We start from the raw sequence: 25237 nt of genomic DNA on the forward strand, positions 1-25237 counted from the left end.
AAATGAGGAAATGAAAAAAATTATACATTTTAAATAGTCCTATGAAAACATCAGCATATATATTTTTTTGAACTTTAAAAAATACAGCCATAGCTTGATGAAACACTTGTACGCCTTCAGATTTTAAATGCCGTTTAGTAAGAAAAGAAAACAAGCAAAAACTGTGGGGTTTTAAAATGATGCTTACTAATTCTTAGGTTTATTTGCATCTTTCATTTCAATGTACAAGCAATATTTGCATCATTTAAATCGGGATGACATCACAAGCTTATCTTTGAAAAAAATGAGGCAGAACCTATAAAAGAAATTTAATACGCACTGCCCTTTGCTTTCATTTTCTTGGAAAATGTGCATTACAGGAAGGTTCAAGATCATGTGGAAGTAGACACAGTGTGGTGTAATTGGGGAAAGGAATAATGCTGGCATTAATGAGGTAGCCTCAAATTTTTGTAGATCAGAATATTCCCTTTCATTTTCTGTGAATTTCTTAGCATATCATTGAAAATCAGCCTGAGAAATAGGTAGCAAATGTATGAATATATGATGATGTCCCAAAGTCACAGGTGGGGTAGTTGGAGTTGATGACTTTTGAGTTCTAGTCATATCTAGAAGTTAGGTTTCAAAAGCACCTGATCTTTCCATTTATTCTCATTTTTGACACACTTAACAGCATATTATTTTTTCTCCCTTTGTTCTCCATCAAAGCAGTGGGATTGGATTCTGTCTTCTGGTAGCCTGCAGTGACTCAGATCCAGATGTGCATGGCTGGTTACATCCTTTCCCCAGACACAAACTAATGCCTCTGTACATGATGGAGTAGGTAACAGTGCTTTTGATACTGAGGGCCATGATGAGATGTTGAGATAAAGAGCAAAATGTCCTTTTATATCCTTTCACAATCCATTAAAATACATTATTCTAGTCCTGGATATATTAAAACACACCTCCTTTGGAAAAATACTATTGGAAAGTAATAGTAGTTACGGAAAATAACTTCTATCCTTCAAGAGAAGAAATTTGGAAAAATCTGAAACCCATGGGAGCATAAGGTAAAGCTGGCTCATGCTGCAGTGAATTAGATTTATTTCAGTGATGGAAAAGATTGCTTCCTATTTTCCCAATAGGCCATAGTCAAATACATCACAAAATCTGCTTCTGTAATTTAAATTGAAGACATAAGTTTAAAAAAAAAAGGAAAAGAAAATAACTATTTTCTCCCATTAAAAGTAAATCAGTTAGGTGGCACACCTGCTTAATTTTTTTATTTTTATATATTGGTGCTGAGGTTTGAAGCCAGGGCCTCATGCATGATAAGCTGGAGCTCTCCCTCTGAGTTAGATTCCAGCCCAACTGTTTAATTTTGAAATGGTTATTGTCAAGCCTTTAAAATGACTTCAGTTTAACTTTCAGATTATATAGTACAGTGGATTAAACAGCAGCTCCCTGAAAGGGCCATATCCAAATCCTGGGATTGGTGAATGTAACCTCATTGGGAAAAGGGTTTTTGCAGGTGTAATTAAGTGAAGGATCTTGACATGAGATCATCTTGGGTTACTTTAGTGTTCCCTAACTCCAATCAAGAGTGTCCTTTTGGGACTGGGGTGGTGGCTCAGTGGTAGAACACTTGCCTATCACGTGTGAGACACTGGGTTTGATCCTCAGCATCACATAAAAGAAATAAATTAAATAAAGGCACGCTGTCCATCTAAAACCTTAAAAAAATAAAAAGAAAGAGTGTCCTTTTAAAAGACTGAAGAAAAGAAGACAGACACACAGAGGAGAAGACAGTTCACCGTTCTGAGTGATGTGGCCACAAACCAAGGAAGCCAAGAAGTGCCTGAAGCCACCATAAGCTGGAAGAGAAAAAGAAGGAGTGTTCTCTAGGGCCTTCAGTGGAGTGTGGCCCCCCAACTTGGAGCTTCTGGCTTTCAGAAACTTGAGAAAATAGATTGCTATGTTTTATTTCACCATGTTTGCGGTCATTTATTATAGCAGCCATGGGAAACTAATGTGTGTATGGCTCAACAAAGATTCACTGAACAACAATCAGAGCTGTGAACAAGTCATTGAGAAAATATCTTTTTCCTGCAAGAAGCTTACATAGATGTAGTGAGTCAGACATGGAGATGGGCCCATTATGGTACAGTGTGAAAAGGTCTGTTAAATGGATACACTAAAATATAAATGACGGGATTTTCGGGAAACTGCCACTTTTTCTTAGCAATGCCAGTCTTAAACTGCCAGTAATTCTTGATTTATACTTTTAAAGCATTCATGTAAAATAAGCTATTTTTAATATAACCATTAATATATAAAAAGAATATAATTAATAACCTAAAACTTTAAATTTGATGAATTTTTAACCTGGAGCATACTACATGAAGGGCATATTTCAGTCTGCTGTATGAATGCTAAGAGAATTAAAGTATAACACTTAACATGCTATGAATCTGGCTGGGCATTTTAATAACCTTTTCCTGTCCAGGCTGTCAGATTTTTCTTTCATGAAAATATTTCTCTAACTTTACAATGTTATCTGTTGAATAGATAACTTGTCATGATAATATTTATCACTACCACATGAAAATGATACTAATAGAATATCTTCTTTCTTAAACTTTATTGAGGTATAATTTATATGCTATATAAACTATGTATTTGAAATGTACAATACAGTGTTTTAAAATAGATTTATAAAGTTGTGCATATTTTACTACACTGGAGTCTTCGAACATTCCCACCATCCCTCAAAGGCCCCTATGGGCATTTGTAGTCATTTCTCACTTTCAATCTCAGCCCCAGGCAACCACCCATTCGTTCTCTGTCTTGGTAGATTTGCCTCATCTAGACATTTTACATAAATGTAATGATAAAATATGTATTCTTTTGTGTCAGAATTAATTTAGCATAATGTTTTTGATGTTTGTTCTTTTTATTGAATGTGTAAGTACTTTCATTTATTTTTAATGCTATGTAGAATTCTCTTGTCTTTTGTTTATAAATGTTTTACTTATGGACATTTGGGTGGTTTTCATTTAGGGTATTATGAATAATTCTGCTATATACATTCTCATACAAGTACTTTAATTTGGGAGAAGGGATGCCAAATTATATACAGAGCATAAATTTGTCTTTTGTTGAACTCTTTCCCCTACTGACTGTACCAGTCAATATATCCTACCAGTCACATAGGAATGTTCCACTTACTCTACATCTTCACTAGTAATCTTTATTATCTGTTTATCTATTTTTTTGATTGTGACTTGACCAGTGGGTGTGAAGTGATTATTTCATCCTGACCAATGACTGATGATGTTGATTATGTCCTTGGAATCTGTTGAGTTGGACTTTGGCGAATAACTCATTTTATTGGTCCTTAAGACTTAAGTGTATGTATATGTGAGTGTGTATTTTTCCTGAGAATGGCATAGAGCACACAACAGGAGATGGAAAATATTTTGAGGAGTTGAGGAAAAAAGTGAAATGAAAAGGATGTTGAGGGAAAAAAATAAGAATAAAATGAACATATGATTATAGAAAAGGAAGGAGAAAGGAGAGTTCTTAAAAAGAATAAGTTGTCTTGCTTTGAAAGCACAGTCATATCTTTGTAAATGTATCAGTAGGAATGAGAAAGACCTGAGCACAACAATTAATAACAATTTGAACATTCTCTGTAGAGAGTAAAGAAGGTGTGCACCGAGGTCATTGGTTCACATGAGAAGGTGCTCATGGAGGGAGAATACTTTTGAATTATTATATTTGTCTCATCTCTGCCAAAGCAGAACACTGTCATCCATGAGTAGGTTCTTTTTCCTTTCTGGCACACTTTCCTGTGTGCAGCCCACTCGCAGTTACCCTTTCCCACCTCTCTTGTCCTCTTCATCTCAGATCCCCATATGCCATCTTGAGGGGTGGTTCTTTTTTCCTTCTTTTTTCTGAGAACATATCTTCATTACAATGTGTCCTGGAACACCGTAAGCTGTTTTCCCTGTGTGTACTTATATCCACGCAATTGAGAACTGTTTCTTCAGTTTTGGCTTTAGGTGATGATCCGTTTGACAGTCACTGTAAAGAATCCAAAACTGAGTTTTCATCTTAAACTATTTATTTAATATGCCCCCACCCCCGTGCACCAATCTCAAAGGGGGACAAACAGATTTTTTCCCAAAAATATAATAAAATGAAATGTATGTTCACATTTGGAGGACTTTCTTATAAAATGCAAAAAGGAGAACACATATTTCTCAGCATTTAATTCTGTTATCACAAAATTAATGTGTGTGTGTATGTATTGTGAAGATTGAGTACTGTGCCTGTCATTTTAATAAAGAGACCGTTTGAACTGATCTTGGCCACAAACTTAACTCTATACATTTTGCCGTTCTCAATATTGTTTAGAAACTCTTATTTTGAAATTCCCATCAGTGCCAGTTTATAAACCAAACAAAAGAACTGATCTCATTACTTTATTGTCACACTTCATATATAAGATGCTAAGGCATTATGCCTTAGTAATTGAGATTATAAATAAATTGAGATTCCTATCTCACATATTGCCTGTTGCTTGGTTTAGCCTGGTTTGAGATATGAGTAGCATGTTTTCCTTTCATTTCATCTCAAAAGAAAAGCAATATTTTTAAAACAAAGAATGTACTGATTACGGCAGTTCCTTCCTCTTGAGTCCATTACTCTGTTTCACCGAATTTACTACTAAGCACCCCCTCTTTTTGCCATAGATGATGAAAAACTCTCTAAGAGGCTGTGTGGTGAATCAGCTTTCTTTACAATGATAGTTACTTGTGTAAATTATGTTATGGGTGGGATTAATTTAAAAGGTATTTTGAGTTCCATTCATTCTATTATGTGATTGGAATATCAAACAGAATGAACTGAGAAATACAAAAGCGTGAATATGGCTGTTGGGGAATGCAAGCTTGTTCAAGTGAAAGCAGGGAGTCTACCCCACAATAATCAACATTTTCAGGAACAATAGTTGCTAAAATGCAATGGAGATGTAAATATTCAGTAGCGTGGTCCCACTTATTTTATTGATTGTTTAATAACTGGCTTCTAGAGGAACAGAATCCTCCCCAGAGGATGAGAGGAAAAATTGCTGAAACACAGAAGGAAGCACATTTATTCATTAATTTATCTTAACAGTCCTGGAATGTGATTATTTTTATTTTTAAAACATCCTGTCTTACATCTTAAATTGAAGTTCTGAATGTTTAAGAACGTATTAAAAGTATCTGTGCCTTTCTTTATGACCATTGTAAAAGAAAGAATCAAGATAAGTACAGAGTCCAGAGCCCAGCCACATAGTAGATATTTTACTGGAAAAAGGGTGTCTTTGGTAGGATTTAGGTTTAGCTGAAGTAGTGGATTAATTAAGATAGTGGTTTACTTTGTTGACATTTACATGAGGTCTGGAGGCACACATGGCAGGGTGGATATGGTGGCTCCTCAGAGTTTGTCTAGCTCTTTGTTTGGCTGGTCTGTTAGCTTGGGGTTGAGTGATCTTGATATCTGGTTAGGAAAGTTTTTCTCAGAGTTGAAGTATGTACCATTTAAAATGACTGTGAATATATTTTAGTTAATAAATAAAAATACAACCTTACTTCAACAATATATCTCCAGGTCATGGCTAGTGTCCCTAGACTGAGGCAGCCACGCTCTGAGATGGTAGATTATTACCTTATATACATGTATGATTACACTACTGGTGTGACTGCACCATGTTCAGCCAGAGGAATGAGAAGTTGTGCTCCATTTGTGTATAACATGTCATAATGCATTCTACTGTCATGTACAACTAATTAGAACAAATTTAAAACATTTAAAAAATTAAATTAAAAAAATACAACCTTACATCCTAAACCCAATTACTCCTTTTGAAAAGTAGTGTCTTCTTCTTTTTTAAGACTGGCAGTAGAAAAACATGTTTATAATAGACAGCAAAGTATTCTGAAAGTTTTATTAAGAATAGCATAGCATATCTGAAAAACAGGAGGCATTTTAGCACATTTTCTATGTAATTACTGAATTGGAAAAAAATTCTCTATGTTCACCATAACCAGTCATTTGTAGAAATGGTGTTAGAAAATGATAATGACAATCTACTATGTGTGTGCATGCATGTATCCCTGTCTTGTGCAGTGTTCTCACTGTTTATTTAATCCTCAATACAACTTATAGCTCATAACTAGGTAGTATCATAGTCAATATTTGAATCCAGTTTTATCAGATGATAGAACCATAGTTTTTGTTTGTTTGTTTGGGGTTTTTTTGGTGGTGGTTCTGGGGATTTAACCCAGGGTTTTGTGTATACTAGGCAAGTGCCCAGCCCCTGAGCTGCACCTCCAGCCCTAGAACTAGAGATCCTATATGTCATTCCACATTAAGATTTAATAAGTAAATCTTCAAAAGAGTAAGAAAGAGGATAAAAGCAAACTTAAGAAAACAAAAAGCAAGAAACACACGAACAAAAAATGAAAATAAAAAGAAATATTTTGCAGTGACCCTAGTTTAGTTTATTTTTTTAATTTGTCAAAATAGTCCAATAGAATAAATTAAATATACATCCTGTGAAATGCAACTTACTTACTATTAGTTTTATACAAGCTCTTAGGAGCTCACAAACATTTGAGGTCTAAATATTCTTTTTAGCCTCCCTTTTCTTAGTTAGTGTCAAAACTACCCTGGAAATCCAATGTCAGAGAAAGAGGAAGGGGAAAATTAATTGGTTATTTTTTTAACCCTCTGTCCCACCAACACTTTTTTTTTTTTTCCCTATTCCAAATGATGTGAAATGACTGTTTTCAGGATAGTTGTTCACTGCCCTGCTGTGGCGACATCTCAACTCTTTAAATGCTTAGCAGAGCCTTTCGCAAGTTTTGCTTTGTTCAGTATGTTAGCATTTTGATTTCTCTTTCCCTTTTGGATTTTCTGCTTTCTGTAAACCTTCAAATTGTCTAAAAGAGAAAATTACAGAGTTCCATATAGCAGCATTTTTCAGAAATACCTTGGAAAGACAGACCACGGGATAGTTTTTATTTGTGTTGCACACAATTGACTTGTATATACTCACGTATATAAATAAAGCATATTTAGCTCTTGAGGTTTATGTGGAGTTTTGATGAGTATAATTTAGGTTTGGATGCTTGAGGACTTTCTCTAAATTACTTCTGTCTGCATTAGAATAATAATGTTTATCCCAATTTTACACATATTCTTTCTTTTAATTTTGGGTGTTCTATGTTAAGTCTCTGGATGCTTTTTGGGGAAGAGTGATGCAAAGGAGTTTAACTTTGCTTTATAAAAGTCAAAGTTTCTATTGATAGAAAATGACCTCAAGGCAGTTGAGTCCCAAACTTGATATATTAAAGAAACAAAGCCAGAATTTCTGATAATTGAGTTGTTAATAAAAGGCACCAATTCTTGACTATATTGACTTTCAAAATAAGATAATTTCAGGTGTTGAATCCATGGGGTTTTACATCTGTTCATGCTTTGAGGTCAGTGGTCTTCAATAATAAGGCTTTAGAATTAGATTAACTTGATTTAACAAAAAAGGAGAATTGTTTATTTGTTTTTTAAACAGTTTTTTTTTTTTTAGTTATAGATGGACACAATATATTTATTTATTTTTATGTGGTGCTGAGGATCGAACCCAGTGCCTCACACATGCAAGGTGGGCACTCTACCACTGAGCCCCAGCTCCAGCCCAGAACTTGTTTATTTTAAAATACTTAATAGATCCACAGGAAAATGTAAAAATAGTGCAGAGGGTTTCTTTGCACCTTTCATCTGGTTGCCCCCAGTGCTTAAATTGTATGTAATTATAGTACAACTTCAAAACCAGGAAGTTGATAGTAGTGCAATACTTGTGTACAGGTGAATATGATTGTTCAAGAATGAGGAATTACTGTCTATTTTGGTGCATGCTACCCAATTTCTATTGAAAAAATTGCAGTTACACAAATTACACTCCTAGGAACAGTCCATGATATTGATCATCGTTTTCTGTTACAGTAAATTAGTGTAAATTGTATTATTCTGGTCCTCAGCCAAATCATGTTATAGTAGGCAAGCTGTTTTTCTTCTCCTCACACTGTGACATAACAGCCAGCTCTGTCAAGGGCTGATGTGGTCTGGCTTTGGGCATCCTTCCAGCAGGTCCATGAAGGGCTTTGTTTGGCTCCTGTGGGCATCCATCTTCTGTCAGTTTCTCCTAAGTGCCTGATGGGGAATTGGTCATCAAGCACAAGTTTGAAGCAACCACTAAGTGGAATTAGCACCAGTTGCCAGGTCCTTGCATATTGAAGAAAGGTTCTGCCCTAAACATCCCTACTAGACTTAGCTTGGTTTGAAGGTTAAGTATGGATGAGACCCCCTAGAAATCCATCTCTGACCGACTGTGGCAGGGATCAGGTTTCCTGTTTGGGTAAAGGACATATCACAATATCTTTTGGAGTTTGTTTTCCTTGTGATGGGTATCTATTGCTTTTGCCAGTCTGTGTATTCACTGTATTTTCAGTGTTCTCTTCTTTCAGTAAGATATCACCTACTTAAATGATAGCTAATGGGAAATTAGAGTCCCCTGTTTAAAGAGGGTGAGAATAATTTTAGACAACCCTATAGTCATGAAACTGCATACGAGGGAGAGACTATACAAGAAAGTGGTCTAGAGGGAAAACTTTTATAAACCTTTAAATATTACCAATATTTTAAAATAAAAATGGTTATTAGACATGTGTGAGCAAATATATATAAATAGGCAAGTTTATCAAAATTTCAGGTATGAGGTTTTGGAATTTTAGTTTTGTTTGAATATTTGGTTTGGGATTATTTATGCCTAAGATTAATTATTTTGGTACACTTGAGCCCATCATTTATAGATAAAGTGTGTTTTAAAATCAGACCCGTCAAGTTCCTTGTAATTAATGTTATAAGCTTCACTCAAATTTAGCTTCTGAAATATCAATCTCTACTTCAATAAATCATGCAGATTTATAGTCCACTGGACCAAATCATTACAGTTCCATTGACTGTACATAGAGGAGACTGTGGTCTCAAATGTTTATTAACCATAGTTCCTCCCCTCCTTCTTTTCCCTTTTGCTACTTTAATAAAATGATGTTATAAAGGATACCTTTGTTTGGAAGATCTATCCAGTGGTGAGAGAGGTGTGTTAAAGTCACCCAAGATGATTGTGTTGTGGTCAATTTGACTCGAAATTGCGAAGAGTTTGTTTGATGAACATAGCTACACCATTGTTTGGGGCATATATATTTATGATTGTTATGTCTTGTTGGTGTATGGTTCCCTTGAGCAGTATGTAATGTCTATCTTTATCCTTTTTGATTAATCTTGGCTTGAAGTCTATTTTATTTGATATGAGGATGGCAACCCCTGCTTGCTTCCACAGTCCATGTGAATGGTATGATTTTCCCCAACCTTTCACCTTCAATCTATGTATATCTTTTCCTATCAGATGAGTCTCCTGGAGGCAGCATATTGTTGGGTCTTTTTTAAAAAAATTCCATCTGCTAGACCATGTCTTTTGATTGGTGAGTTTAAGCCATTAACATTTAGGGTTACTGTTGAGACATAGTTTGTATTTCTAGCCATATTTTTTTAATTTTTGTTATTTTACTTGAATTGGTAAATGGATGGCATTGGAGAAGATAATGCTAAGTGAAGTTAGCCAATCCCTCCCCCTAAAAAAATGCTGAATGTTTTCTCTGATATAAGGAGGCTGACTCATAGTGGGTAGGGAGGGGGAACATGGGATGAATAGATGAATTCTAGATAGGGAAGAGTGGAGGGAGGGTAAGGGAGGAGGCAGGGGATTAGCAAGGGCAGTGGAATGTGATGGACATCATTATCCAAAGGACATGTATGAAGACACAAATTAAGTGTCAACCTACTTTATATACAAACAGAGATATGAAAAATTATGGTATATTTGTGTACTAAGAATTGTAATGCCAAAAAAAAAAGAACAAGTACATGTAAAAAAAAAAGAAATCAGAAAAATGTGAAACAATAAATAAAATAAAATGATTGGCTTTTTTTAAAAAAGGATACCTTATATTGGTTCATCCAAGTTAGATGAAAAGATTTTTTCTGAGATCTGAAAAGAATGGATGAGAAAATTCTAGTTTTCATATATTCAGAATTAACATGCTGAACCAATTAATAGATGTGTTCCGCCAGAGAAACACTTGTTTTGGATTAAACCCTTATACCAGGAAGAGAGAGTCATGGATCAGGATAGAGCAAGTGTCCAGGCAAGAAAAAGAAATTAATTTTTTATTTGAATTTTGCAGAATTTTGGGCTTGGTTTACTCCTCATCACTTTATTTCACTGTTCAGTACTCACCTGCTAGAAGATGGTACCAGGATCACAATCTTATCCTCATCCTAGTTTTCCCAGAATCTTCTAAGTTTTAGCACTCAAAAGTCCCAGTATTAGACATGTTGTACTTATTGGTCACCTTTGAGAACAGTCTTGCCACGTGCATGAAAATCTCTTGACTCTAAACTTTACACTAGAAAATGTTCAGAATGCTTTTTGCTAAATTAAGTTTAGAATGAGAAATATGTTAAAATAAGAGTTTGAAATTGGGTCCTGATATCAGCAGGGTTTGTAAAGGTAATGTTTAGACTTACATTCATAGGATTTTTAAAATTTTGGTTTGAGGACTTAAATGTCTGATGAATAGAGCACTGTGCTAGATGTGCAAGGGAAACTCAGCTGAGTTAAGACACAAACCACTGGTGTTCTTCATTTAAACATTAAGTTCCTTTGAACATGGTCTGGTATCTGGAAATATAGCAACACATGATGATATGTCAGTAAACAAATGAAATTGCCTGCAAAGAAAATGGAAAGATTAGATTAAACAAGTCTATGGAAGTCATTAGGACAATGAAATTGTCTGGTGAGAAATCATAATAGATCAGGGCCACTGGCCAACAGGGGATCTTTATGAGAAATAGGAAAAGCCGAAGGCACCAGGCATGGTGGAGTGTGATGTTTCAGTTGAGGGCACCATTTGCCTTTTGGGATGAATTAGGGAAAGGCCCTTCTTCACAGGCAGTCTCAACCTGTGTCCCCTCATGCAGGTGTTGAACAGAGCCCAGGCTGGTTTTCAGCCCTGACAGGCCACCTCAGTGGCCCCTCCTCAGCCTGCTCTCTTGTGCACTCACAAGAGGCACAACACCTTTGAACAGAATTAAAGGAGTGCAGTGAATGAGAGCATGGAAAGCCAAATGGAAGCTTTGTCTTCTGGGGAAATATTTTGTTCTTTTCCCTTCTCTTTCCAGGAAGGAGAGAGCCCACAGACCTTGAGAGGAATGGAAGCCTTTTCTGTACTTAACCAATTCTTTTCTCGTGTTCCTTATTTTTTTGTGATCCTGAAGGACAGGCCATAGCATTTGAGCATTTTCTGCTGAATGGTCACTCTTCTAATCATGGCCACTTTGGTTGCTGTTTTGTGTCGGGTGCTGTCTTGAGCCATTTGCATACATCATCTCATTAGATCCTTTCTAGAACCTTATAAAGTGCAAATTCTGACCATTTTCCAGAGAAGGCTCCAGAGATCTCTTGCCTGCTCCACAAGTTTGCAGCTGAGTGGTCAGGATTCAGACCCAGGTCCCTGTGACTCCAAGGTCTGTGGTGCTTTCACCACACCCAGCTGTCCTGGTAATATCTAGAGTGCTGGTTTTTGAGAGCACAGCATGAGGGACCCTTTGACAACCAAGGCATCAGACACAGCGATACAGAAAACTTGGCTTACTACAGTATTATAAAATTATGTTCCAGATGTTTTCTTTTTTGAACTATAAATGAATATAGTTAAATATGTAAATCATTAATATGCCTGAGGCTGGAATTTCTAGTTTCTTGGAAAACTTTTGTACTTAGATTTTGTACATTATGTTTACTTTTTTATATTATATTTTCAAATTAGATTCTCAAGTCTAGCAGGAAACTAGAAAGGAAATTTACCTTTAAAAACTAATCATGTAGATTATGAAGTTTGAACTTCCATAATACTGATACATATTTTACGTAAGCAGTAAACCCCTGGCAGTATGAATAATGATCGTTTCTATACTGTGTATTCTCTGTGTTAAGAATCACTGTGATTCTTATTTTTACTCTGAAATCTTAGTTATAGATTTCTCCTCAGGAGCTTTCGATGTGAATGAGAACTGGAATTTAAAAATAAAACCTGACTAGAGTTGAAGTCTCACAATTTTCACTTTCCCCCCCGCCCCCTTAATGTATTTGCCTTTGATGGAAAAAAATAGAGTTCTGAGTAAAATAAAACTTGAATCCCTTCAAGGTAGGAGGTGCACTAGGATTTCAGTGACTTGAGAAGCTGAGGCAGGTGGATTACAAGTCCAAGGCCTGCCTGGGCAATTTAGTAAGACCCTTTCTTAAGATAAAAGATAAAAAGGGCTGAGGATATAGTGCAGTAGTAAAACACCCCTGGGCTCAGTCCCTAGAATAATAATAATAATAAATTTAAAAGGCTCGATTCTTGTAAGAAATTGAATTTTACAGGTGTGTGTCAAGCTTGTACAAGGCATGATTGGATTCCCCACCCCACTTTTCAGTCCCTGAGGCTCTGACAATCAGTCCTCCTCTCTCACGTCGGAGGGTGTTAGCACTGGCCGTGGAAATTTGCTGGTCTCTGAGTGAGTTTCTTTAGACCAAGAAGAGATTTCTTTTCTCCCACATTGATTACTTCCTGTGAGTGCTGCTGGGTTATAACACAGCTACTCCGCTGTGGGCTCTGAGCGCAGTGCAGTGAGGTCATCTATTTCTGGAGGAGCCTTGGTCTGCAGCAAGCCCAGGCTGCCAAATGTTCTGCCTGGCCCCAGAGTGAACTCAGTGTGTGAAGCCTCTGTTTGCTTTCAGCTACCACAAAGTGGCTTCAGAGTCTGTGGGTGAGGATGTTGGGGATGGGGAGGGAACTGGAGGGCCCCAACAGAAAGCTGGATTGGAGAAAGTGGCTTGGTGAAAGATTGAAATGAGGCTGCCTTCCCTCTCTGCCCTAAATCTAAGCTGCCTGGATCCATAACACAGAACCAAGTCTAAGTTCAAGCATAAAAGTAGAATAGAGAGAGACCCGTAGGCCGGCCTGGCCTGCATTCCACACAAGTACAGCAAGTGGAAGAGAGACCAGTGCTGGCCAGTAACACAGAGCGACTTCTCCTGTTGGCATCCATGGCCAGTTGGTGTTGTGGGGACTAACCACAACGTTTGAAGCTCTTCGGGAGTGGGTTTGTGTCCAGAATGTGGGAAAAGGTAGTAGAAGCATTTCCTTCTCTATCTCTCCTTGCAAGGACTTAATAACTCTGTGACAGAGTGACACCAAGACTGGCTTCAGGGTCAGTCATTTAAGAATATTACGCTGCTATTCAAGCTTTCAGGGTTTGAACCTCCATTGTAGCATTTATTTATTCATGATTTAGACACCTGACTTAGAGAGACATTTTCAGGAGTGTGCACGGTGGGAGCAGAGGCTGCCTAGGCTGTGTTCACAGGGAGCCCCTCTTGTCCTCATTGCTCACTTGTCCCCATGCAGCTGCTCAGACACTGCTCCTCCTGCCTCCCCAGACTCTTCTCTCTTTCCCCCAGGCCAAGTGTCATCTCTTCCCTTCGGCTCCCCTTCCTTTTCCAGCCTGTGTTGATTTCTTCCTTCTATGAACTCCTTTAGTCCTGGAGCAGGGCAGACAGTACAGAAAGGCCCTGTGCGATGGCATTGAGAGTGTGGGTTGGGATAGAGTGCATAGGTTCGAGCTCTGCTAATTACTAGCTTTGTGATCCCAGGGAAGCTGTTCTTTCTTTCTTTCTTTCTTTCTTTTTTTTTTTTTTGTACTGGGGATTGAACTCAGGGGCACTTGACCACTGAGCCACATCCCCAGCCCTCTTTTGTATTTTATTTAGAGACAAGGTCTCACTGAGTTGCTTAGCACCTCACTATTGCTGAGGCTGGCTTTGAACATGAGATCCTCGAGGCTGCCTCAGCTTCCTGAGCCACTGTGATTACAGGCATGTGCCATTGTGTCTGGCTGCTGTTCACTTTTTAATGCCTCAGTTTTCCCATCTGTGAAATAAAGAAAGCAACAATACCTGCTTCATTGTTGTTATTGTAGGTATATATTTAAAAGGGTTAATGTGTATTTGGCAAAGTTTCTAGCCCACAGTGTGCACTCAGTAAATGTTAGCTGTCATTTAAATGTCAAATGTATGCCTTTATCCTTGCATATATTGCTTCTAGGACCTCACTCAGTTCCCAATATTGTCAGTTCCCAATTCTTGTCAAATTAAAAATTGTCTGAATAGCTTATCACTTTTCATAGTGGTGAAGATGCAGCAGGCTTTTTGTTAATTAGAAATTAACAAATTGATCAGCTATTTCTTGGTGTCCTCAATTCCTGTGTCTTTAGATATGTCATTGATATGCATACTCCTGAAGCAGTATTTGCACTTTGAGCATTCCCCCAGGGGAAAGTGCAGCTTTCGTTGTCAGTGATGTGCGAGGCAGCAGAACATTTGTGGATAAGGGAATGGGCTGTACTTATATTCTAACTTTCTTCTCTTACTACCCTCGGGGACCTTGGGACAAGTTACTGGGCCATTAATGCCTCTGTTTTCCCCCTGCAAATAGAAAATATTGACATTTCTCATCTCATAGGAATGTGCTAAGGGGACGCATACATTAGAACCATGCCTGGGACACTGAAGGCAGCCACTAAATGGTAGCTGCTATTATTACTGTTGTTGACCTGAAGCACTTTTTGCTGTTTTACTCAGACAGTCCCAATATTGAATACTCTTTTTCACTAGTTTAATTGTACTTGAGTTTATGAGCTCATATATTCCAGTGAGGCCCAGAAAATATTTTTATAGTATTATTGGCTATTTTTGTTCTTTTTCTCAGTGCTAAGATTTACCTGTATACTTGTACAAATGTATGTTGCAAGTAGCAGTGATTTTATTTTATGCATTCCTTGGAGATTCCGATGTGCAATAAATTTGGGTGGATTAAAATAGGAGAAAGCATGTGAATACATGGTCAAAGAGGAGAATGTGGTGCAGCTAAAAAGCGTTGAATTGTCCATTAGGAGACTCAACTTTGGTTTCAGACCCACAGCTCACAAGGGTTAGATATGTAACACAGTGACAATGCTCTCTGTCCTGCCACTTCTAGGATCTTTCACGGATTAAATGTTAGAATAGATTGGAGGTTTTTTGACATGTGAATGCCACACAAATATATGCTGATATGTATCCTTTTGCAGAAGTTTCTTATTTTGGCAAATTAAGTATTCTGTTCAGAAGAAAACTTTTATACCTTCAGAACTAATGACCAGTTTACAAAAGATTAAAGTACATAAGAAATTATTTAACATCGAAATCATTCTGCTAAGTAAATGTAGCAATGCTTTTCTTACTTATTCTTGGGCTACAACCTTTCATCTATTTCTAAATCTGATCTCCCAGAAATTTCCAAAATAACCATTATCTCCTTCTGTCCACTGTTTTCCGACTGGGACAGCTGGGCCATTCTTTGCTATTGACCTTAGAGTGGTCACTGTACCCGTGTCAGTGCTGACTCTGTTGTTGGAAATAAGTTCAGTTTGTCTCTCTTCTGAAGGGCCTTCAATGACTGTTCATTGCCATCAAAGTATACCCAAACTCCACAATGGGATGTGAAGACCCATTGTGAAGTGGCCCCAGCCTACCTCTTCAGCCTCACTGCTCACAGCTCTGCTGACATTAGATCCCCCAGCCATGATGTTATTCTTGCTCTTTTGCCATCCTAGCTTGCCCTTTCTCAATCCTTGGCCCTTGTATGTGTATCGTATTTCTGCTTTCCTCACCTGCTACACTTGTCATCTTTCCAGCTGTCAGCTTCATTGTCACTTGGGGCATTCTTATCTATCCACTCTCCATTTCTCTTTACACTCAGGAGGCTGAGGCAGGTGGATTGCAAGTTTGAGGCCAGCCTGGGCAACTTAACAAAACTTTATCCCATAATAAAAAATAAGAAGGGCTTGGGATGTACTGTGGTCCTGGTTCAATCTCTAGTACCTCAGCAATAACAACAATAAAAGAGCTTCAAAGTTTGCCTCTCTTGCTCTTCTACTCTCCTGACACATGGGAATACGTAAGAAGTCCTTACTAGACAGCAAAGGTCAGTGCCTTGATCTCAGACTCCTCATCTTCAGAACTATAAAAAGATAAATTCTTGTTCTTTAAAAGTTATCCATTTCTAGTGTTGTTCACAAATGCACTATGACAGAAGTTATTGTGCTGTTATTACACACAGATGCCATTTAATACTATAGATGCTCCTCAGGTTACAATGGGGTTGTGTCCTGATAAACCTATTGCAAATTGAAAATATACTAAGTCGAAAACGCATTCAATGCACCTAACCTTCAGAACATCATACCTTAGCAACATAGTAAGATATTGGTTGTTTCCTCTCATGATAATGTGCTTTCCTGGGAACTGTGGTGGGTGGCTGCTGCCCAACATCATGAGAATGTATTGTATTAGTCCAGGGAAAGATCAACATTCAAAATTCAAAGTATGGTTTCTGCTCAGTGTATATTACTTTTGCACCATTGTAAGCCGAACTATCATAAATTGAACTATAATAAGCCAGGGATCATTTGTAATCTGTGCTGAAAATGTACAGACTAGCTCTATTTTACTTTTATACGATTATTGTAACAAGGCCTTACACTCATATGTGGGCTTGAAAATGTTCAATGGGTAACTAAAAGAAGGATAGAAATTTGGTATTATCTCTCTCCATTTTGCATCTGTCTCCTTTGCTCAGAATCACTGTGGATTCCAGAAATACCCAAGTCTAATGAACAAATGTTTTTTGATAAGTCCAAACTACCACCTAGGCCACAAAAACTTTCTTATCACTTTCTTATCACCTTCCTGCTTTGGCAACTGTACAATGCCTCTAACTATGCAGTGCTCCAACCTTGCCCTCAATCCTCTTTCTATAAAGCTTCAAAGTCATTTCCAGCCCCTGAAAGATAGGGCTGGACACACACTGTTCCCTTTTGTCTTCCCAATATGGCTACATTGGTTAAAGTTCCTTTTCTGCTTTTCACCATTTTTTCCATTTGGTTTTTGGAATAAATGACCAGATCTGATTTGTTGGCTCCCCAGAGTCAGGTTTGTGGCCTAGGATTCTAGTAATATAGAGTAGTGAATGCTTTGGTTTTGGATCTAGGTTTGGGTCTCACCACTGCCTCTTGCTGGCTGTGAGATCCTGAGTAAGTAGCAGGTTTATTTTTAAGATGGGGACAAGTGTGCACTCACAGAGGTAATATGAAATAACAAGGGCAAATTACTGGCACATATGAAATGTATTAAGTATTCTCTATTACTAATGAATTGAAACCTCTTTGGAACTATTAATGAGAGACAAGGCTGATATTACCAAAACTGAATTTTTGCTATTACTTATAGAAAGAATTAAAATCAGGATCATTGACCAAATTAATTGTAGAGGGCCTATAATTGGATCCTCTGGCTCAGCTAATGAGGCTTGTTTGACAGTGAAGGGCCATGACCTTTTCCAATTCAGTTAACATTTTCTCAGCTCCATCTTTTTCCCTCTCCTGTAGCACTCCCACACTGTTCTGTTCCCTTCCAATAGTAGCTTCAGTTTTTAGAATGGTTAAGAGAACTGAAAACACATTTCCTGTGCCTTCCCAGGCTTGATTTCCATATTTTATGTATGATCATCTAAGTATGTGTTTCTTTGTAAATACCATGATGAGTTAAGTGTTTAAAATTTCTGTAAGAACAGTTTACCAGAACTATAGAGTGGGGTATGGAAGGTCAATTTGGTCTTCTGAGTAGACAGAACTAAGAAATGCATTTTTCTTAGGATAGTAGCTCCTTTTCCTTCAGAATCTTCATTTGCATATCAAAGGGGACATCAAAGGTTGGTGGCTCCTCTGTAGAATGTCTTTGCTTATTAAGATTTAGAGAAGGCCTTTCTGGGTTCAAGAGAGTGTGTTAAAGAGGGAATCCAGAGACACTTAACTTTCTTCTGTTGTTTTTGCTAAACTTTTAGTCTTTTCTAATGTTAGCTGTGTCTCTTTTATATTTTGTTCCATTGAGAAATCTTTTGTGTTTCAAAGGAAAGCAATATTTAAAAATTTCTGTTCTAAAAGCTCCGAGTTCAAATTCTTTTCAGAGTATGTGAGTCTTTATCAATATCCTTCATTATCTTAAAAGAGCAAAGGGAAATTAATTAGTTATGATTCATGTTCTAGAAAGAATTCCATTTATTCTTTTCCTCTATTTATTATTTATTGGTATAATTTTGTACCCCAGTCTAGTACTGAAGGGTAGGGATAACACGGAACAGGAAAAGAGTTTGAGAGGAGGCAAGATAAAGATTTTTAAACTGTTCAAGTCACTAAGCATTTATTGATCTTTGATCATCTTGCTGTGGTGTGAAAAACACATTTAAACCACACTTGTTAAAACATGTTTATAAAGACTTAATTGCCTGTAGCAATAACACAGGAGTCACTGTTGTAGAATTTTGCTACAAAGAGAGAGTTGGGGCTGAACCCTGATATATAGCATGGACAAGTGGAAATTTGTAGCCAAGGAGCAGGATGGAGAGGTCAGTGGATGACAGATTACTAAAAGAAATTCCCTTATCATGTGTAAGGAGGAATTCTGGCCAATCTGACCTAATAGGATTCTTGTAAAGACAAGGGTGATCAGACATCACCCCTGGGGATGGTGGAGAGTGAAAGATATGATCAGACATCTAGAGTAGTCTGATACCAAGGGTGGATGATTATTTTTTGTTTATTTGATTTCGTTTGGTTTGCTAAAGTGATTTAGCAGGGTTCTTGTTGAAATGAGATTTTATAAGACAATGTACAGATGGTCTTAGAAGAAGGTTCAGGAGCCTGAATAAAGTGTGATCAAACAAAGAATTTTTTGTCCCACGTATGGAATATTTATTGGCATGATAATTATTGTTAATAAAGAAGAGCAACTTATAATAATATATATTAATTTATCTAGGCAGACACAGTGGCACACACCTGTAATCCCAGCTACTGTGGAGACAGAGGATCCCAAGTTCAAGGCCATCCTGGGCAATTTAGTGAGACCCTGTCTCACTACAGAAAATAAAAAAGAGCTAGAAGGGTAGCTCAGTGGTAAGGTGCCCCTGGATGCAGTCCTCAATACCACAAAATAAAAAAATAATTTTCCCCAAGCATTCATTGATTGAGCTGACAGGATTATGGGTGGATGATTTAGGGTGGCCGTTGCTCTGATATCTGCTAAGATCTTCAGTAGGCATTGAGGACTGAGTGACTATGGAGAATGAACTTAGGAAGCGGTCACATTTTGGATCTGAATATTTGCACATAATCAATTGGGCAAGTAGTTGTTAGTAATCAGAAAATGTGGCATGTGTAGAAGCATATTAGAGAATTACTTTGAGTAATCTTGGTCTTTGTTTTTATTTGAAAAAAATCAGTTTAAAATGCATAATTTGATGATACCAATAATCTATACTAATCTATATTTTTATATGCAACTGCATGTACTGAAAGTGGAGATCAACTAATTCTTGATTTCCTTCTGATCCTTTGACATTCCCTTTTCTTGAAATTTGGCAGGTGTCTGTTTGTCTCCATTCATTTATAATATCGTCATTTGGTGAGAACATGCAATGATCACAATCTTTTTGACCTGAAACGGACCCTGAAAACATTTGTCCCCATTTTCATTGATAAAGGAAGAAAATAAAACTTCTGTAGATTTATTCCAAATCATGCATCAAATTGGATGGAAAAAAAAGGAATAGAACCCTGGACCTCGGTTCTCTTTCTCGTGGTTTCCCCAGTGGTTCGGTGTTTGGATTGACATGCTCTCTGGCTTTTTAACGAAAACTGTGGAGAATTTGAATGAAATAAGAAAGCATTAACGATAACATTTTGTATCTTACAATTGAAATATGTAGGTGAGAAAATTAGATATAATATTTAATTATCACTTCTTGCTAGGCAAGTGCTCTACCACTGAGCTACATCCCCAGCCCATGTTATTACATTTGAACCACTTAGTGTCTGGCACATATTAATTGTTAGCTATTTTATTATTGCTAATAATAATATTGTTACTATTCATTATTATTCATTTCTACCTCACAGGCCATATTATTGGGCATGTGAGGGACAATTCCTCTGTTCAATTTTGTTGAGGAAGTAGAAAGGAGTAAAGAATACAGAGAATTGAGCCCATGGCGTGCACCCTGTTGAGATTAGGAATCTTATCCCCTGACCTAATATTTATCAAAAGAGGATGCCATATCATTTTCACATTTACTATTGATTGAACAGCTAGAAATTGAAATCTTGAAACGAAGTCTTATTTTTTGATCACTGATCTCTGTAGCACTATGGACTTTCATTGATTGCTTTGGGATGTTACATTTTAAGAATAAATCATTTGGTGACTTCAGCTTGACTTCTTAAGGAAGTGGGATTTCTCCAAGAATTTCTAAACGAGAGGACTCAGATAAGAATAACACACTGAAGTAACCATCATAGCAAGCTTTCAGTGAAATAATATATGGGGAATTCATCTAAATTTAACATTGAAAAAATCCTAAACTCTGTGGTTTGTTGTTCTATAGAAAGGAAAATCACTTCTCATTTTTCCACTATGTTAAAAATAAATAAGCAACAAAAGGAACTTGAGAAATAACACTTCCAAAAGCAGACCACCGCAGGAAGTACTTCTTTTTTCATTCCCAAATATTGTGACTCCTGACCTCCCCAGCACTTCTTCAGCCATCAGTCATTCATTCCCTTTGCCTTCCTGCTGCCATTTATCTTACCCCCTGTAAAGCATTAGCAAAAAAATTCAGCGTTGGTTGACTTGGACTGGAAATGATAATCACAGTAGTGGCAAAGCTGAGGGAAGGATGCTTAGCAGTACTTTCTCATTTTAGGATTGGAGACTCTGGAGATATTGAGTATCCAAGTCAAGGACATTGCTTAGAAAAACGCACAGATGCAAACATATGCAAAACCTCATGCACAATGTGAGGACACCCTTTGGCACATTTGAGGTAGCTGCTGATGGTACCTGGCCTTCCTCCTTGCAGAGCACTGTGTTGGTATCTCAGGAAGGAGAAAAGGATTTAAATACAGTACTTGAGGATGGATCCAGTGCAAAGTTTGTTAGTAGCTGACACTGTTCTGTGTTTTGGGCACTTCACTTTCTGCATTCATTAAGTACTTGATAAGTCAGATCCAAGCATATATTACTTCCAAAATTCTTTAGGAACCATGAAGAGGAAAAGGAAATGCAAAGGAAGAGACTTGCCTTTAAGTAAGGCTGTCATGTCCCACAGTTTCAAAACGTTTATTACACAGCTAAGGATGCACATATATTTTGTAAGCAATCCTCAAGGTGGACGTTTCTTTGTGAGATACTAACCCACTTGGGTCTTACAAAATGATTTCTCTCCTTAAAGAATATTCTCCTTATATGAAGAGAACTCATTCAAATGCAAATTTTAAGCTATGCTGGAGAGAAATCCTTTGAGGAAAAATCAAACTAAAAGAAGTAGAAGAAAAAAATGAAAATAAGTAGGGGGAATAAGGATGAAATGAGAAATGTGTGTGGATTATGTGATTTGACTCAACTTCTTTTTTCCACTCTGTGCTTTAATAAGTAGAAATTTGCTTGTGGGTGGACAAGACTTGCTGTGTGTTTTCATCTGGGGCTTTTGATAGCTCTTCTTGCTTCCCTTTCATTGTTTTTATTAAAGCTGTCTGATCACATATCTTGCACGTACATGCCCACAGTTCCCACTTTGTAAGATTCAATGGGCTGTGGCAGATGCAGGGTCTACACAAGTTCCTGCCCCTTCAGAAGTTGACATGCTTGTAAACTTGTTTAATTCCAAGGACCATAAGATGGTGAGAAAATTGTTCTTCATATATGGGTGACTCTGATCCCACCACTGGTGCTCACTAACTTTGAAACCTTACAAAAACTTCTTGACTTCATGTAACCTTAGCACTATCTTTAGGGGTAAGACATTGGTGAGGTATTTTGTGGGCTAAAGATATTGCACTAAGTAAGTAAATGAACTCTTGTTTAAAATCATCCCTTGACTGTGTAAGCACATAATTGTCAGAATGACTGGATTCTTTGAGGTTACATGGGATAGTAGTATTAGTAATTACAGTGCTCTGTTCCCTTCCATATTGTCTCATTGACGACTTTCCTGTGAGGCAGGTGTTATCACCCTCCTAAGTGAGAAGAAGCACAGTGCAGGAAAGGGAAGAAACTTTCCCAGTCTCCTGGGTTGAAAGCAGCAAAGGTGTGCAGTTGGAACCCAAGTGTGCTGGCTCACAGGCCACTCTCAGCTTGGGGCCTTCACAGCCTTTCTCAGAGCTACAGCATATTCATTGAAAAGGGAATATGGTGCAGGAGACTCTTACACTTACTTAAGATTTATTTTCTTTCCTGTTTCAGGTATCTGACAACAAGCAGCAATAGAAATTTCCTGCTTACCATGAGACCATTTTTAAAAAGGGCTGTTTTGGTCATAAGTTATGTAAGTATATATGTAATCAAGAATGTTTTCATTTTAATTCAGGCCAGAGACACAATCCAGATTATTTAATAGAATCAGTAGTAGATCCCAGCCATGCCATCTTGGTATCAGTTTACATGCCTTAAACATTGCAGAGCATTGGAAGGTGTATGTTCTATTTTAGGTATATGTGAAACACACAGTGTTTTACAAGTCCCTTTCAAGGTGCTAATGTTGATTGGTCTCTAGAGATGGTGTCAGAAACCTGGCTCTATCAGTTATCTATTGTTGCATAACAAATGGCCTAAAAATTGAGTGGCTGGGGTTATGGCTCAGTGATAGAGTGCTGCCTGGCATATGCGAGGCACTGGGTTCCATTCTCAGCACCACATATAAATAAAAAATAAAGGTCCACCAACAACTAAAAATATATTTTTTAAAAAATTGAGTGGCCTAAATACCACAACCATAATTATCTGCCTGAAATTCTTTAGTTTGGGCAGCATTTAGGTGGATGATTCTTCTGATCATCATAATTTTTGGTTGGGTTTTAAGGCAAGTTGATTCAGCTATCATAAAGGCTAGGTCATCTCCATCCTCTTCCAAATCGCTTCTCTCCATAGTATCTCATCTTCTGAAGCCTTGCCTAGAAAGATAGTTAGAATTTCATCACAACTTGGCAGCTGGGTTCTGAAAGATCCAACCCAAAGTTGCAAGACCTCTCCAGGGAAGGTTAGACCTAGAAAGGACACAGTGTGTTTTCTACCGCATTTTGTTGATAAGTACAAGTCATGAAACCAAGCCAGATTTAAGGAAAGGGGTGGCTGACTCCATATCTTGACAGGAAGGGCAGAACACACATACAAAGAGGGAGATTATTGGTGGCTCTCTTACCAAATCTTCTTGTTCTCTTAAGGTGATTGTCATTTTGTACTTCCGTCTGTGGATAATGGGAGGATCCATGCCCCTCTTTTCAGAGCAGGATAATCCAGCTTCATTTTCGCCTTATTTTCTTACAAGGTTAGTAAAAATAATTTTTTAACTTTATTTGGTGTGTATTAGGTAGCTTTAAATAGTTTTAAATTATAGTTGGGCTTTGCATGTAATGAAAGAAAAGATTTTCTATCCAGCATGTGGATAGAAAGGAAATTACTATTCATACATTTGGAATTCTTTTCAATAAATGTGGCTGTTTTGGTTTATTATTTTGTTATAGATGTTGTTCACTTTGGTATATATTTGTTTATTCAACAAATATTTTCCTGGACAATATTATCGATAATACATATCTATCAAGTGGCTCATTTGACAAATGTTACAGAACAAACCACAGAGAGGTGCACAGAGGTTTTTGGACACTATAACCTTTGGTAAGACTAAAATTGGACTGGAGGTCTTAAGTGACAAACAGAACCCCAGTTTTTGCTAAGATATAGATTTAGTTATATTTTATCATTTGTCCTTAAAAGTTCTAGAGATAGTCAAGAAGTGGTCAGTGTTTCCGCTTCATTGAGAAGGTATTTTAATTCCTCATCTATTCATCTGCTTTGATAAACTACTGAGGCTTTTGGATATAATTTAACTATTTTAATTACTCTTCTTCAGAATATATTGTTGCCATAATGTTTTAAACATTAAGATGCACTGTTCTTAAATGTTCATCTCTGTATATGCCTTTATTATCTAATACTATTTTATGCTAGTAGCCCTCATTTCTTATGTTTCCAAGATGTGAAAAATCTCAAATTAAGCCTTGATCTAAAATCCATTTATATTTTGGCTTATTTGTATCCTTCAGAGACAATAGATTTTTGTCTTTTCTTTTCATGCCAGTTAGCAATCTCTCCTTTATATTATTTATTTACCTTATATATTTTAATTGAAAATTTCTATGACTTTGTATGCCCTGCATGTTTTCTTTATGGTTTTTAATATTTTTTTCTTTTTATATTTATTTCTATGTTTGTTTGTTTGTTTGTTTGTTTTGTGTTCCTAGGGATTGAACTCGGGAGCATTTACCACTGAGCTACAATCCCAGCCCTTTTTTATTTTTTCTTTTGAGACAGGGACTCACTACATTGTCCAGGCTGGCCTTGAACTTGAGGTTCCCCAGCCTTCTGAGTAGCTGGGATTATAGGTGTGCACCACCGTACCTAAATTATTTATTTATATTTTAGTTTAATTTTCACTTTTTGTGCTAAGGATGTTACTTAAGGCTTCATGCATGCTAGACAGCACTCCAGGGTAGCTACACCCCCAGCTTCTCTTCCCTTCATTTAGACTCTGTTTTCCATTCAAAAAGGAAATCTGCTGATTTTATTAACATATTTTTAATAAATATTATATCATAATTGTTCTCATTATTTCAGCATATATTTGTATTAATTAAATCTTGAGTAGGCATCCAGAAATCATTTAATATACTCTAGTATTGGCTTGCCTCTTAGGCAGTCTAAAAAATTTATAAATTTTTGTTAGTGTCTTAGGTTTTTCAAAATGTTGAAATCTTCTCTACATTTGACATCTCCAGTTCAGCTTTTTGTTAATGTTGCAATCTACTTTTTTTTTTTTTTTTTTTAAGATTT

At 37.0% G+C, this 25237-nt stretch overlaps 1 protein-coding gene across 5 annotated transcripts in view; it reads left to right on the forward strand.

Moving 5' to 3' along the window:
• The window catches only part of Tmtc1 (transmembrane O-mannosyltransferase targeting cadherins 1), a 254647-nt gene that overhangs the window by 88696 nt on the left and 140714 nt on the right, over positions 1–25237 (forward strand). For 3 of the 5 annotated variants that reach the window (XM_040280843.2, XM_021719896.3, XM_040280846.2), the window contains exons 6-7: positions 22592–22673; positions 23569–23672. The exons of the other annotated variants lie outside the window; for them this stretch is intronic. In XM_040280843.2, coding sequence (XP_040136777.2) covers positions 22592–22673; positions 23569–23672 — 186 coding nt within the window. The remainder of the gene's footprint in view (positions 1–22591; positions 22674–23568; positions 23673–25237) is intronic. 5 annotated transcript variants of the gene reach the window in all.

This window comes from Ictidomys tridecemlineatus, chromosome 6 (assembly GCF_052094955.1).
Source record: "Ictidomys tridecemlineatus isolate mIctTri1 chromosome 6, mIctTri1.hap1, whole genome shotgun sequence".
Classification (NCBI taxonomy): Eukaryota; Metazoa; Chordata; class Mammalia; order Rodentia; family Sciuridae; genus Ictidomys; species Ictidomys tridecemlineatus.